At 38.6% G+C, this 15,215-nt stretch overlaps 3 protein-coding genes across 8 annotated transcripts in view; 1 reads left to right on the top strand and 2 right to left on the bottom strand.

Moving 5' to 3' along the window:
* Nucleotides 1-419: 419 nt before the first annotated feature.
* LOC107657624 (NSE2 (MMS21) homolog, SMC5-SMC6 complex SUMO ligase) lies at nucleotides 420-3,374 on the bottom strand. Of its 3 annotated transcripts, none has more exons than XM_016445780.1 (7): nucleotides 3,269-3,335; nucleotides 2,684-2,815; nucleotides 2,454-2,566; nucleotides 2,221-2,374; nucleotides 2,022-2,116; nucleotides 1,750-1,856; nucleotides 420-706 (listed from the first exon to the last, which is right to left on the bottom strand). In XM_016445780.1, the coding sequence occupies exons 2-7, from the start codon at nucleotides 2,796-2,798 to the stop codon at nucleotides 592-594; spliced, it is 699 nt and encodes a 232-aa protein (XP_016301266.1). In that variant the 5' UTR covers nucleotides 2,799-2,815; nucleotides 3,269-3,335; the 3' UTR covers nucleotides 420-591. The 3 variants fall into 3 exon arrangements, with proteins under 3 accessions (XP_016301266.1, XP_016301265.1, XP_016301267.1); XM_016445779.1 differs by having other exon boundaries at nucleotides 2,684-2,818; nucleotides 3,269-3,328; XM_016445781.1 differs by lacking the exon at nucleotides 2,684-2,815 and having other exon boundaries at nucleotides 3,269-3,374.
* A 168-nt stretch (nucleotides 3,375-3,542) lies between these two features.
* Nucleotides 3,543-10,947, top strand: LOC107657695 (derlin-1). The gene is made up of 8 exons (XM_016445899.1): nucleotides 3,543-3,901; nucleotides 6,807-6,918; nucleotides 7,767-7,831; nucleotides 8,157-8,183; nucleotides 8,614-8,709; nucleotides 8,795-8,847; nucleotides 8,971-9,081; nucleotides 9,297-10,947. Exons 1-8 carry the CDS (start codon nucleotides 3,749-3,751, stop codon nucleotides 9,436-9,438), a joined length of 759 nt encoding a protein of 252 aa, XP_016301385.1. The 5' UTR covers nucleotides 3,543-3,748; the 3' UTR covers nucleotides 9,439-10,947.
* The window catches only part of LOC107657694 (zinc fingers and homeoboxes protein 2-like), a 21,083-nt gene continuing 16,720 nt past the window's right edge, over nucleotides 10,853-15,215 (bottom strand). For all 4 annotated transcript variants that reach the window (XM_016445895.1, XM_016445894.1, XM_016445897.1 and 1 more), the window contains 2 exons: nucleotides 11,859-14,441; nucleotides 10,853-11,554 (listed from right to left, as the gene is read on the bottom strand). In XM_016445895.1, the coding sequence (XP_016301381.1) occupies nucleotides 11,869-14,286 (2,418 nt within the window). In that variant the 5' untranslated portion in view covers nucleotides 14,287-14,441 and the 3' untranslated portion in view covers nucleotides 10,853-11,554; nucleotides 11,859-11,868. The remainder of the gene's footprint in view (nucleotides 11,555-11,858; nucleotides 14,442-15,215) is intronic.

Raw genomic sequence — 15,215 nt, 5'->3', positions numbered from 1 at the left:
TCCAGTTACACCAGAGTTACCGACCGCTACCGCATTTTATTCGGGAATTTAATCCCGAATCCCCGCGGGAATGCAGACGATCAGACCTCTAGTTCACAGTTTACTAAACGGTGGCAACCTCTTTAAGTTATTCTTGCCTTGGATTGACTGCTTTGATGCATTGCAATATAGTAGGGCATTGTTTTGATGCTTGCATCAGAAAAAAAAATGTATTTAGCTTTTTTTTTTATATATATATATATATATATATATATATAAATACCTTGCTACGTGTACTGCGTTAGGTTAACCGAGACTATATATATTATATATTGTTGCTCTTTTGTTAGTTTTGACTGCCTTTATGGTCCTCATTTGTAAGTCGCTTTCGATAAAAGCGTCTGCTAAATGACTAAATGTAAAAAATGTCAGCATTGACAAGAATAGTGCCTTTATTTTTGTATTACAAACATGAACTATAAATGTGTTATATATTAACTATAACATGAACCAAATTTTACAACAAAACTCCAGTTCTACATTTCAACATTCAGACAAAACCATTTTCCCATTAAAGACCGAACAACTATACCATCTGCAGGACTGATTTAGTCAAATTAGGTTTTTCCACTGTCTCTTGTGGTTCTGAATCATTCTCTTCATAAGCAAGTCCAACTCGAGGTCTGACCGCTGAACATCTGCATTTCCACAGCCAACCTTTGGACAGCTGTGAAGAATGACAGAGAGTTTGGCAACAGTGGCTGTTATATTATTCTATACACTACAGTTCAAAGGATACATTAAAATGATCAAAAGTGAGAGTAAAGAATTTTACAATGTTACAAAAAAAATCTATTTCAAATAAATGTTTAGAACTTTCTACATGCTTTTGAACTTAATATTCACTAAAGAAATGGTGCCTTCCACAAATATATTAAGCGGCAAAACAGTTTTTAATATTAGCGGCAATATAACAATATTTATTAATATTGTTAATATTGATATTAAATGTAACACTGGTATAGGTTCAAGATTTAATAAATAACATTAAGTTTAACATTAAAATGTTTGTTTTTTTAGCAGCAAATCAGCATATTAGAATGATTTCTGAAGGATCATGTGACACTGAAGACTAATAATTAAAACAAAACAGTGGTAACACTTTATAAGTATACACTAATAAAGTATTTAAAATTATTAAAAACTGTTAGTTCATCTTTAATTCATAGTTTATAAACAATAGTTAATACATTAGTAGACTCTACAAATGGTGAGTTCTTCATTAAGTAAATACATAATTAACACAATTATTATTGTTTAATTAGCTCATAGTAAAGGAATTGTTAATTGGTAATAAAGAGTGAATAGTTTTCACTTTAGATAAGGTCACAAAAAATGGGAAAATGTCATTAAATAATATCCAGTGTTCCTTAAAATGTTTACAAATACTGTACATTAAGGACACACACACATATTGGCATATGTGGTTTACAGGGACTCTTCATAGGTGTAATGGTTTTTATACTGTACAAACTGTATATTCTATCTTCAAAAACATTTTAAAATCTTACCGACCCCAAACATTTGAATGGTTGTGTAAGTGTATGAAGCTCAAATATAAAGAAAGAGAACACTTCCAAAAAAAAAGTAAGTAAATAAATAAATAAAAGTTGATATTTGTTGGTTGCAGGATATGGAAATGAATTATGCATAGTAACTGTATACTTATTTGGGACAACATAAAGACAGAATTGAGCAGTGGCTACATACCGAAATTTCTTCTTATTTTTGTGCTTAGCCTTAATCATTTCAAGTACAGCCTCTTGGTCATAGTGATGACCGCATTTCTTGTTTTTCAATGGATTGACCATCTCAACCTGTCAGAACAAGGTACAGTAAAAAAAGTTTGTATGATATGACATTTCTATATTTTTCTTATTCTTGCAATTCAAATAACACACAAAAACACCACTACAAATGTGAACTTTTAACTCAAGGGCTTGTGCACTGACGTGATGACGTGAAATGGTGCTGATGTTTACCTGGGTGAGAGGGCAGATGAAGTTTGTCTGGCTCTGTGTTACAGCAATGTCCTCATCCAACTCCTCCTCTTCATTCTCAGCAGCAGTTTGACCTGCTGCATATACATATGCATAAATATACATTTAGGAACTGCATCACTTCACTTAGAACATGCGGCCTTTGTGAATGCTGTGTTGCAAAAAAGGGTGAGTTCCTCACCTTGCATGGCATATTTCCTGACACTGTCTCTGAAGGCAACAACCTTGCTGTGCCTTTGCAGGTCTGCATCTGTAACTCCAGCTGTAAGCTCAGTGAAACGCTCCTTTACAGAGCTCCTCAGATGAAACATGGCCTCGGGAGGTTCACGTCTGACCTACAGGACATACGAGGGAAAGCCACGGTGGCTCAATGCTGGTCAAAATGAAGCACCAGTGACAGTCAATAAGACAAACCTGAGCAGTCTTCTCATCAACAGACTCCACGAAACAACTGATTTCTCTGTCCAGTCTGGAGCACTCCAGAATCATCTCCTCCAGCTTCTTCAGAGCTGGACTGTTATCCATACCTGAAATAAAAGACAAAGGTAAAGTACATTTTAAAAAGTATGTCCAAAAGAAAGCTGAATTTTCAGCAGCCATTACTCCAGTCTTCAAAGTCACATGATCTTTCAGAAATCACTCACCTTGTGCTTCAACTATTCCCAGCGCAACATCTGATACCATGTCCATACAAGCTCCAATATCTGCCTGACATGACTTCAGAGTGGACAAGGTGGATTGCACTGAACTTATTGACATATCAGGAAGCTATAGGACTGCTTGGGGGGGGAGCATAAATTCAACCCACAAACTCACGTGCTGCTTTGACTCGTTTGGCAAACGTGCTTTTGAAAAGAACATTTAAAGGGATAGTCTACCAGATAAAATAATAATAATAATAATTTTTATTATTTCATCCTCGTGTTATTCAATACGTGTCTTACTTTCTTTCTTCAATGGAACACAAGAAGATATGATAAAGAATAACAACCTCTGTCACCATTCACTTTTACTGAGTGGGAAAAGATATAGATAAGTGAATGGTGACTGAGAATGATGAAGAATTTGGAAGTGAATGATGAACGATAAATAATGACATTACTATCTCTTTAACGAAATGTACTAACAATTTATAGATCTAATTGGTAAGCTATGGCATTTTCGTTTTCGATCATTTTTTAAAAAACATTTAAACTACTTATCTGCGATATTTTTGAAAATATACTCACATAAAATGATAAGAAACCTTCGCTTCACCAAAAGTAGCGCCACAAGGTAGCCGCTTCCGGTTTCAAAACGCCCCGAATGAGACGTCAACATAAAAGACTTCTAACGACTTCATTAAGCGGTCTTAAAGTTCTCACTACGTTACACATAATTGTGGTAAATTATGTGAATACAACCCATATAAATTATAAAAAAACTACATTTTCAAATATCTGCGTTTAGATAATAAACATCCGTATTTCTTTGCATGACTGTTAATTTGACAGTCAAATCTAACGGAAAATCGCAACAAGGACGCGTCTGTACGCGGCCACGTCATGTAAACCAAACGGGGAAGGAGTGCGTACCACAGGGTAACGTTAACTGAACCAAAATAGAAGACTGAAGCAGCATTTCTGCCTTGTGTTCACAGACTCGTTTTCCTAACCCGCATCGGCGGAGAACCCACAGAGAATCTCCAGGCTTTCTAATCATATGGCAAGATGTCAGATATCGGGGACTGGTTTAAAAACATCCCTTTCATCACTCGTTACTGGTTTGCTGCCTCAATTGCAGTGCCGCTAATAGGAAAACTGGGATTAATCAGTCCTATGTACCTTGTGTTATGGCCGGAGGCTTTCTTTCATAAATTCCAGGTAGGTTTACATGAAATTCAACAGAACGGAGACTTTAGACAACAGCTGCGATGACAAGGCCTTGTTGTAGGCCTCGTCCCGAAGTAACGTTAAACTGATGCCCACACATGGACTGTGTTACAGGAGAACTGTGCTGTAGTGAACCGAGAAGGTTTGCTGATCACTGTATAAAGTCAGCAGTCTAGTTGTTCAAAATCTCATGCACATGATTGCCTAAATTACGTGGTTTGTTATATAATATTTTGTTGTACTTTAGGAAGTCTGAATGTTAGGTATTTAAAGGTTGTCGAAGCGAATACTTAATACGATGCTTTATGATTATGCAGAATGAGAATGGTAAGAGATGGCTAAGAGCGTAAACACGTGCTATTTATGCATCGACAGTATCCAAATTTATTTAGCATAATCGCACCCTCCATCTGTACGTCACCATTAGAATGTTATACTGGCGGTATATTGTAGTATTGAAAGACAGGAAACGCCATTGAATCAAAAGTTGCGCAGCCACAGAAAACTTTGTACTCGTCCCAGCCTGCTCCGTTCAACCAATGACCGCCGAGAACGCGTCTGAGGCTACTTCCGGGACAACAGGCTTTTCGTGGGCTGCCCAATTACATTTTTTCCTTCCACAAGCACTGCTTCTCAATGTGATGGCAAATATTTTAACCTTATTTGCTATACCTAATTAGGAAAAGTTTTGCGACAAATAATATAAATAATGGTGTTCTGTTGTCCTCATTACGGAGGATGACTTTTCTAATGCCTAATTCTGACAGTCTGCCTAAACTGTAAGATAAGTATTGTAAATATATTAAAATATGTAATTAAGCATGGTCATTTATCAACTATCAAAAATATAATATTTATTTTTTTCGGTGGCAGTAATTTCCACCAGGTGGCGCAAAGCTATTTGTTTGTGGGCTACAAGTGTAAAACAACGAGATTAATGTTTGTAAGAAACATTTGTATCCATTAATTCCATCCTTATTACTATTGCACCAATTTGATTAAAATAAATGTAAAAAAAATAAATTTAATCTAACAATGCAGCAGTACTATGAGTAGGGGGAAATGTGATAATGTTATGTAAAACAAATACATAAATATTTTCCAAATAATATTTTACACAGATTTCTAATCTTATTTTTTCACAGTATAAATTGGGTATTTATACATAAAAAATATAGCTGTCTTTTAAACTTTAGGATGGGAGTCCCTTGTGAAAGGATTATTATATTTGGGGGTCTGTGGCATGTAAAAGATTGAAAACCCCTCTCTTAAACAGCTGTCATGCAGCTCATAAACTGTGGTAATGCACCACTTCTTAAGAAGTAAAGCCCCCTAGAAGTTATTTTAATATGTATTTGGAAACCCACATTTCTTTGGCTTGTCTAGTTTGTAAATGGCAGCATTATTGCTTTGAATCTGTTTCCCATGCCAGTTTTCATGAGTGATGCGCCTGGAATTCAGGCACAGAGTAATTTGACCTCTGCTAATGACTAATTGATTAATTCTTGTAGCTGCAATTTTGGTTGTAATTTAGGAACTTAAACATTAAGCTCATTTTTACATGGTGTTTCTGTGATTTATCCACTCCCTTTGAATATGCTCTAAACTCAACTCCTGTCTGCTCACTATTAGCTAACGTTTCATGACCTCTATCCTGCCAGTACAGGTTTCTTCTGTATTATGGCACATATATAGGAAGTAAACACAGCTATGGAGTGAGGAAAAACATTGCACACAGGATACTGCAGATAAGCAAAATGAGTGATATCACCCACTTTCAGAGCATACGCTGTTATTAAACCATAAACCAGAAACCATTTAGCTGTTGAGAAGCGGCCAAACAAACCTCTCCCTGTCCTCTCGCGGCATACCAATCCTGCTGTGCTTTTTAACCCACTTTTCTCTGTGCTGCAGTCTACAGAGGTCACCTCTCCACACAAGTGAGCTGGCATGATTTATGCTGCAGTGCGTGAGGGGGCCGTTGGACTGCCTGGCTACTGCAGAGCCAGTTCAGACGCCAACATCAAAGCATTGCTGCTCAGCGGATTCACAGCCCCCAGACCGAAAAAACACTGCTAGCTCAGAGTTTCTGTGTGTGCCGGAGGGAAGAGAGAAAGCGCTAGAAGTGAGAGAGGGATACAGGGAAAGGGAGGAGAATGAGACAGCCGGGGACTATAGAGAGCGATAAGGTGTGCAGCATGTGCATGTTGAGAGCAAATTAAACACCGGAGAGTGTTAAAAAATGTTGTGCAGGGGTGCGTGTTTGTTGTTTACTGACCCAGATTTTCTAGTATGGGAATTACCGAACAAATCTGGATAACAGACCAGATGAGTGTCTGTTCCTCTCAGAGCGTGATGTGTGGTGTAATAGCTGCAGTTGTGCTCAGGCACATGGATAATGAGTCCAGAATGTGCGGGGAATCAAATCTGCATTGCAAGCATGGTAGCCACTCCATTTTTCATCATTTTCAGCCAGTGCTGGTGACTGCATACAAATGGTGCTTGCTGGATATTCTCAGTGCCTGTTGGTTTTCTGTACTTTGACTTCAGTTTAAAGGGATAATAGTATAATACTGATTACTCATCCTCATGCCTTTCCAAACCTGTATGACTTTCTTTCTTCTGCATAACACAAAAGAAGATATTTTGAAGAATGTTGGTAACCAAACATCTTCATTTGTTCCACAGAAGAAAGACATACATACATACAACAACATGACGATGAGTAAATAATGACAGAGCTTTAATTTTTGGGTGAACTATCCCTTTAAGAGTCTTAAAAAAAGACTATCAAGAAGTACTTTGATACATCTCTTTCAATGGGCCAGAATCGATGGGCATCTCCAACAGTAATCTGCGTCAAGTTACTAATGGTTTTTCTGTGTTCTCTCAACAGATATGGAGACCGATATCTGCAACGTTCTATTTCCCAGTTGGCCCAGGGACAGGTTTTCTATACCTGGTTAATTTGTATTTCCTCTACCAGTACTCCACGAGGCTTGAAACAGGTAGCTTCTTTTTCCTAAAATATATTAATCATCCTTTAATTAAAATAATATCTGACTGGACTTAAAAGTGCACTCAGCATTTTTTGTTTAAGTTGGGCTACGATACAACAGTCATCTTAACTGCAGTTCTGTCATCTGCTGCTTTAAATGCTTAAGCTCTTTAAAGTCAGGTGGATTTTGATTGGCTGTCAATGTTTTTATCAGCTGGAAAATTTGGTTTGAAACTGTTGTGTGGACTTACTGTTCCCATATATAACAACAGAGGAACAAAATAGTTGGAATGACTTTCAGAATAGTTTTTGTTCACTTTGACAAAACATTGACAGCCAGGCAGAATCCACCCGACTTTAAAGAGCACATAAAGCAACAGACAACAAAACTGCACCATGCTCTTAGACTAAACAGTGTTATGGTCTGTTGGTGTGGATGGTAATTTAGTTATTGTTATAGTTATCTTTATAGTTATCATTATTGGTGTGAATGGGCCTTTAAACTGACACCTAGTGGTGTGGATGCAGCATCACAAGTTTTCACTTACAATGCCCATTGTAAAAATGCTCTATTTATAGCCATGATTAATTCTATTCCATGAGTGAAAATGTCCAATAATAGGGAGGTTACTTATATAAAGAAAGAAGTATTCAGCCAATCAGAAATTCAAAATGGCAGCCCCTGTGAGGTTACCCACTTCATTTAAAATAAAATAGTGTTTATTAGTCTTATAATATGACTTGTTAATATGACATATACAAATACTGTTCTTTATGTGTAAAACTTTTTTTGATCAGGAAGTGAAATGATGATTACTATGGGATGTGACATCTCATCATCTCTTCTCCCTTTCACAGGAGCTTTTGATGGAAGACCAGCAGACTACATGTTCATGCTTCTATTCAACTGGATTTGTATTGTTGTATCCTTTCTGTCCTGTACACATTATACTGTAATATTTTAAAAGATTAAATGTGTCATTCAGTACAACGCAAACAAGTGATTAGTCATTGTCATTAAATGATTTGCGTCTGTACAGCGCATACCCACATTAACAGTGAATGAGTAATGAATGTGATGTGCTGAATTCAGCATTTTAGTATATTGCATTAAATGATTTAATATCCTCTGAAGATGTGGTTTCCATTCTATGCAGCGTCCACTCAGCGAGAAAAAGCTTTTCTAGGAGTCATGTTCATTTTCCTTTGACACACAGCTTTTATCTTTCCTTAACGTTTATAATTCAGGTAACAGGTCTAATGATGGACATGCAGGTTAGTCAGTTGCTTTTCTTCCTTTTTCTAAATGTGAATTTTCCACTTTTTGTGTGATTGGCACTTAGTAATGTGTAGGATATCTATTAAGAAGTCAAATAAGGAAGCTATCTTCTAACTTATTAGACTAAACTTTGCCACTCTTATTTGGTGTAAATCATCATTTAATGTTCTCAAAGTAGTTTTTGTCTTTCTAACATCATCTGAAACTTTGTGTTGCTTAATCGAAATGATAACCTTGTGTGAGCATTTTCTGCACAATTAAGCTCTTTGATGTAACCTATTAGTTGTTTAAGGACCATTGCATGACATTTAAAAGCATCTTTTATCTTTTTTTTTTTTTTTTTTAGGAAAATTCTGTTATGTGACATTTGAATTTTGATTTCCTTATTCATTTGTTCATAAATATTGGCTTTTTTGTGTTTTGCAGCTCCTGATGATCCCCTTGATCATGTCTGTTCTGTACGTTTGGGCTCAGCTAAATCGTGACATGATTGTATCTTTCTGGTTCGGCACCAGATTCAAGGTATTCAGTGCATTATTAAATGCAGTATGTTTTTATATGATATACTGATGTACACTAAAACCTGTTCATGTTCACACTAACACAGGCTTGTTATCTTCCTTGGGTCATTCTGGGATTCAACTATATCATCGGTGGCTCGTAAGAATCTTTTTGCCTCACACAGATTAATGTTCAAATGTCATAGTCATTTGATGAAAATGTTACACAACGAGTCATCGCAGTAGCATAATAATTGTAATAATAACCTATTTCTTTCTTCAGCATTGTCAACGAGCTGATTGGGAACTTAGTTGGCCACCTTTACTTCTTTCTGATGTTTAAATACCCCATGGACCTGGGTGGCAGGTCCTTCCTCTCCACCCCACAGTTCCTGTGAGTTTATTTCCTTCCTGTTATTCTGCTGTAATATGCAAGCAGTGCTGATATGAATGAAGTGCCTGTTTATTAATATATGAATTAATAGCTGAATGAAAGTAACAAGTTAGGAGTTATAAAGGGTTTAGTGCATTATTAAACGCCTTAAAATTTATAGTTATGCTTTATTGTCATATTTTTCCTATCATTTCTTTTCTTTCTTTTTTCCTCAGGTACCAGATGTTCCCAAATCGACGAGGTGGGGTGTCTGGATTCGGCGTTCCTCCAAGCAGGAGACCTGTGCCCCAAGAGCAGCCAGGAGGCGGAGGTGGGCGCCATAACTGGGGTCAAGGCTTTCGGCTGGGGGATGACTGATGCCTTTGACTCTTGCATCAATGGATAAATTCAGAAACTTCTAACATCAATGCTGCAGAATATGGATTTTATGTTTTGGGTTTGTGTTGCATTTCTTCTGACCCACAAGGAAAAGTGACGGGGCTCCTTTCCAGCGTTACGTATTTTCCTATTACTCTCAATGTCATATCACACTGTTATTGAGTTTCACAGTGTGTACAGAAACTCTGCAAGAAATATGTACAGTAGCAGAGTTGCCGTAATTGTAGAAAATTCAGGGGACTTTGATGGTGTTTCCCATAATATGACCGCATCGTTCAGTGTATTCATGTTACTTGCTCACAATCAAATGTAGCTGATTAATTTCGCCATGAAATGTTCAGTGTAGATTGTTAGCATGGTTGTTTGGGAATGGTCATGGACTTTAAATCTAGAAAGTTTTTTTTTCTTTATCACCTCATTTGTCTAAATTAGGTTAAATTTATTGTAATTTTTCTTAATTAACTGAATTAACAATCAGAACATGCACATGAAAGTGCTGTGCATTTTTCAGTCTGTTTTATACATGTATGGATATTTCCATCTGTTTGTTTTATAGGTTTAGATGCCTTGAGTATAGTTTATCAATCAAACCATTTACAGTAAAACTGCCATGAACTTTTCACACATTACTGATGATTAAACTGTTAACATTTATCTTGTGATACATACTCATGCTATCTAAAAATGTTCTGACAGGAACAGATAAAGTTTTATAATTATTTGTACACTGGAAGTTATATTTATCACTTTCAGTGCTATCATTTTTTATTTAGTATGCACTAAATGACATTGATTTGATATTATGTCCCTCAACACGTTGTTTGGATAAAGGTGCTTTGCAAAAGATACAGTTATGTGCATATGGTATATAATAGTGATACGGTCACATCAAAGTTATACAAAGTGACCTCTTGCCAAAATCCTTGTCAGGTTACTACTGTTCTGAACCACAATCTTTACTGAAATGTTCAGATTACATTTCATTGAGTGCTTTTTCAGTTGCCGATGCTACAAATAAACTGTAAACGGCAACTGTGCTCTAATTTGAGTACATTGATTTCACAGTGTCTTGAGGGACATGCACTGGAGACAGGCGCGTTAAAGTTACATTTAAATTTTGCAGCATCCTGAACAGCAATTTACTGTAAGAAAATTAGCAGCTCCTAATGAAACTGGGCTCTGTTTTCTGAAATTCTACTTTGGCCATGCTACTGTCGTGTAAACAATGAGACTCGGAACAGGTTATCAGTCAGTTGTTTTTTATTGAATTACAGCAGACTGGTTCTTATAAAGAGCAAGCAGGATTCTTGGTAGCAGTACAGTAGTCCTGATACATGTCTGAACATGACACTAAAGCAGCTGCAGGAAAAAGAAATACACAAGCGCGCTGAAAGCAGTTCACAGCCAAGTAGTGGAAAAATTACAGTTACTGTAATATTGTCAGAAATTAGCCTATAACTACAAATAAACATGTGCTGTGCATCTCTGTATTGTATTGATTTCAGTTTTGATTATGTCCGTCAGGTGGGCTCTCTACCCTTGGCGATAAGGTACAGTATGAGAGTGCAGGCAATGTGTTTATGGTCCAAAGAAAAGCCCAAAATATCACCTCGTTTTCTGGAATGAGATGGTTTTTATTGAAGCACCGCTTGTATGTGTCCACTTGAAATATTAAGTGCCTTCATGGACCACATTGTTTTATACCAGCTTCGCCAGCAGGTGAGTTAGTTTTGTGTCCACTCACAAAAATGATTGAACATTCCATTATAAGGGTCAAGGGAAATGTCTCGGGACTCCTATTATAAACGTAACAAAAGTCTCATCTTCAAAAAATTTTACAAATCTGTTGGAAGTACAGAAAAAAATATTTACAAGGGCCCTTTTAAAAAACAAACGTATAATAATAACAACATAGCAGTCGAACTTTGGCACTCCATGGTCACTCTCCAGACAGTGTTTCACAGATGCTTCCAGTTCATCTAGTGTCCGATGACCTCAAGTCCAGATTATGATATCATTGGTTCCATTCATGACAATAGAGGTCATTCCTTAATCATCAGGCCCATCTAGTTCAGTCATAGCAGCCTGTTTTCTTCTGCAACAGAACAAGCAACAAATGTCACTTGACTCACATAAATTATGGATGATGTGTTTGAAATAAAATCCAAAATGGACACTGCCACCCCTCCCAGCACACACAACATTTGAGCTCTGCCCTCTCTCTCGCTGCCAAGCTGTTTTTCTAAAGGCTAAATTACAGACTTACGACATTCTGGGTGTCTTACAACCACATCTGCTACATTATCACGAGAAGCAGCTATTTCTCAGGGAAAGCAACTCTCGCTCCTTCTCCATTCAAAATATCAACCAGCTAGTTAAAATAAAAAAAGGACTATTACCTTTATCATGTCATCCTGTCACTCTGTGCTCTGCCGATAGCACTTCAAGGTCTCGTGCCACTTTCTGTGCATCGTAATCTTTGCCATCAATGTCAGCTGCCAAGGAAACCCACCTCTTACCATCTACACTCGCCTGTCCATGTTGGTCCTTGCTCTTGCTGATATCAGGCATGTTGTGGCCCAACTTACTGGTGAACCATTCGACAATGTCCTGGTTGGTTAGTTTCGACTGCTCTGCAAGCTTCTCAAAACCCTCCCCTTTTTGTACCTTTGTCTCTTGAAAGTGCCTTTGTAGGACACTCTGGGCCTGCTCTGAGATCAACGTATTGTTTTGTCCATTCGGTCTCTTGTTGCTAAGACTTTGAAATTGCTCCATCCAATCTAATGTTCCATTTTTCAAAGCAGATCTGTTGTCCTTAAACCACCGGACAATTTCTGTACGAGCTAACCCTGTTTGGATTTCTAGTTGATTGTACTCCTCTGGTGAGGGCCACTGGGTTTGTGCAAACACGTCTTTAAGAAGGCAGAGAGACTTGCCATCAATGGCCTCTGGACACGCAGAGGATGTCAGAATGGGAAGAGGTGAGTCCCTGACTCTGCTGTCCTGCTCATGGACTCCATTCAGTGTCCCCCTTTGAAGGTGATGCTCCAGCCTTTTTGAGCCCATCGAGTTCAGCAAGGCTTGCTCCAGGTTGTCTCGTAGTGCACGGCGCTCTGTGAACCAGCAATCAATTTCGTTTTTGGAGAGCCTGGTGTCTGCCACAAGTTGCTCTATCTCAGCCTGGGTTGGAAAGCTAGTCCTTTGGAAACTCTCCTCTAACTTTTTCATTTGCTCAGAGGATTTGCCTTTAACTCTCTCTAGTAGTGGAAACTGTGTGGCGACAGGCTTATGCGGTTGGCTGTCGTTCGAAGAGAGGTCTGTTTTAATCTGTTGCACTGCCTTATAGTTTCCATGGCGCTGATCGCTGAACCACTTTTTGATCTCTCCCCATGAGAGGCCAGTCATCTCGATGAGACGATACACTTCTTCATCATCAGGAAACTGGCACTGAGCATAGCTGGTGGTCAGCTCTCTGATCTGATCAGGGGTTTTCTCACAATCTGAAGAAAGGCTTGGTGTTGGAGAGACAGACTTGGGAGTACTCTGAACGGACTGAATTATTGAAGGCCTCTTTATCTCTGGGGCAACCAGTGGTGCTGTATGGGGCCTCTTGACACCCTGTGCTATCTGATTTGTCACTGTTAGTGCGAGAGGAGCACCGGTAGCAGTTGAGCCATTGGAAACTGGTGCCAACACTAGGCCAGATTGTCCAAGAACATGGCAAGGGATGGTCTGGATAAGGGGCTGTGAAGCTTTAGTGGACTGAGTTAACTGAGCAGGTAAGACAGTGAACGCCTGTTGAACAGGCTGAATTGTTCCATTGAACATCTTCTTTCGTGCTTCCTCAACCTCCTCGGGAGACCAGCTAATACCTTGTTTTAGCCGTTGGGTAGTGAACCACACTTTGATTTGTTCTTCGGGGTGTTTGGAGGCTGCAGTGAGCCAAGAGAGCTCTGCTTGGGTAGGGTATGGAAACTTGTTGAAAGAGGTGATGAGGGTCAAGTTGCCATCTAGCGAGGGGTTGTATTTTAAAGTGTTCAAGGGGACAGCAATTTTTGGTACTAAGTTGTAGTTAGGCGGGCGTTGCAAGGATGGCATTATATGAGAGAGGCCATCCTTAAGAGTTGCATCTGGAATTATCACAGTCCCGTTCACATTCACTGCAGTAATTTGCTTTTTCGGTAGATCTTGAGCGACTTTGTCCAACGGACTATCGTCCTGCAACCGTAAACTATCTGCTTTGGGCTTACCCACCTTAACAGTACTGGATTTGCTCAGAGGAAAAGCAGTAAAGTCCTCTCCTGACTGAGGGCTGGTTGTATCATAGATGACTGCACAGTTCGAACCTTCGATTGTCTGTTCTAGAATGGTCTGACTGTTCAGTTTGATTCTCTTGAACTTGAAGTTGCTCTCCCCAGGATGGCACCTCTCATTGTGTTCTGTCAAAGAATCAAACTTTTTTGTGTTGAAGTTGCATACCGCACACAAGTACAGTGGGTTGAGTATAACATTGGGGTGGTAGGAATCGACATGATCTTTGAACTCGTTGAGATTTTGTGTGGAAAAGGGACAGTATTTGCACTCATAGCCTCCCTGGAGTTTCCTCTGTGGTTGTGTTTTCACTTCAGGTTTTTCCAGCTCTGTTGCTTCCTGCACAGAGTTCGCAGAACTCTTCCTATCCGTCCAGTCGTCACTAGAAGACACATGTGAGGATCCATTCTCTTCTGGACCATCCACACAGGAATCCATTTCTTCTGGATCGTCTGCAGTCACCAAGTCATCCAATCGGATCATGCAGGGTGTTGTAGACTTTCTTCGACTAGCCATGGTCAGGGAGTAAGACGGTACAGTGCAGTGGGACTCTGTTGATGGGCAATGAGCAGTTCTTTGTCTGGTGGAGGATCGGTAAAGGATGATTCTGCTGACTGTGAATGTCAGCTCCAATGGAAGACTTCATGAGACTTCATCCCAGATCACACAGTCTATTTAAAAAAAGAAAAAAAGATGCAAAATAAGCATTACTGACTCGTATATCAAAACTAGATTTTCATGCATTAGAACTATGGTAATGAGGCATGAACTTTATGTAAAACAATTACTGGGGTGCTTAAGGGGATAAAACAGGACAAGAAAAACCACACCGCATCACGGGTAGGACAAAATTGAGGTATAGCACACAGAACATGTATATGTTCAGTTCAAAGTCAACTCCTGATAATATTCAAGATGGAATGTCCTAAACAGTGAAATTCAAAAGACAAAGGTTTTTGCACTTTTTCATGAATGAACATGAGGTTTTATAGGTTGTTGTATTAAAAAAAAGATTACAAGAAACAAAGTACCACAAACAAACAAACTTGTTATTGAAAAACTGTCTATAAACAAGGTACCTTCTAGCCTACAATATACATGTCACTTGAAAATATTTTTTTTGTATACAATTTTTGAATGGCACATAAGAATTTTGAGCAGTCCACAAAGTCATATCAGGTGCTGTCGAGAGATGATGATCAGCTGTGGTGTGCAAAGATTGATAGAAAACTATGGTTTCGATTTTAGGATGCTGCAAGTTGTGTGTCTGACTGCTGCATCTGGTGTGTGACTGCCTGTAGACACTTAATGTGAAAATGCAGAGTTTTTCAAGGTTCTTCACTGTCTGAAGTAGGGCTGCACGATAAATCGCATGTGATATTTAACACGCATCTTGTCAGTAAAGCCGGTTCTTTAATCAGCGGTAAATCTCCATCACCTGCGGG

This window comes from Sinocyclocheilus anshuiensis, unplaced genomic scaffold (genome assembly GCF_001515605.1).
Source record: "Sinocyclocheilus anshuiensis isolate Anshui unplaced genomic scaffold, SAMN03320099.WGS_v1.1 scaffold43, whole genome shotgun sequence".
In the NCBI taxonomy this organism is placed as follows: domain Eukaryota; kingdom Metazoa; phylum Chordata; class Actinopteri; order Cypriniformes; family Cyprinidae; genus Sinocyclocheilus; species Sinocyclocheilus anshuiensis.
The sequence above is the reverse complement of the archived record's forward strand: the minus strand, read 5'-3'. Positions and strand labels throughout refer to the sequence as shown.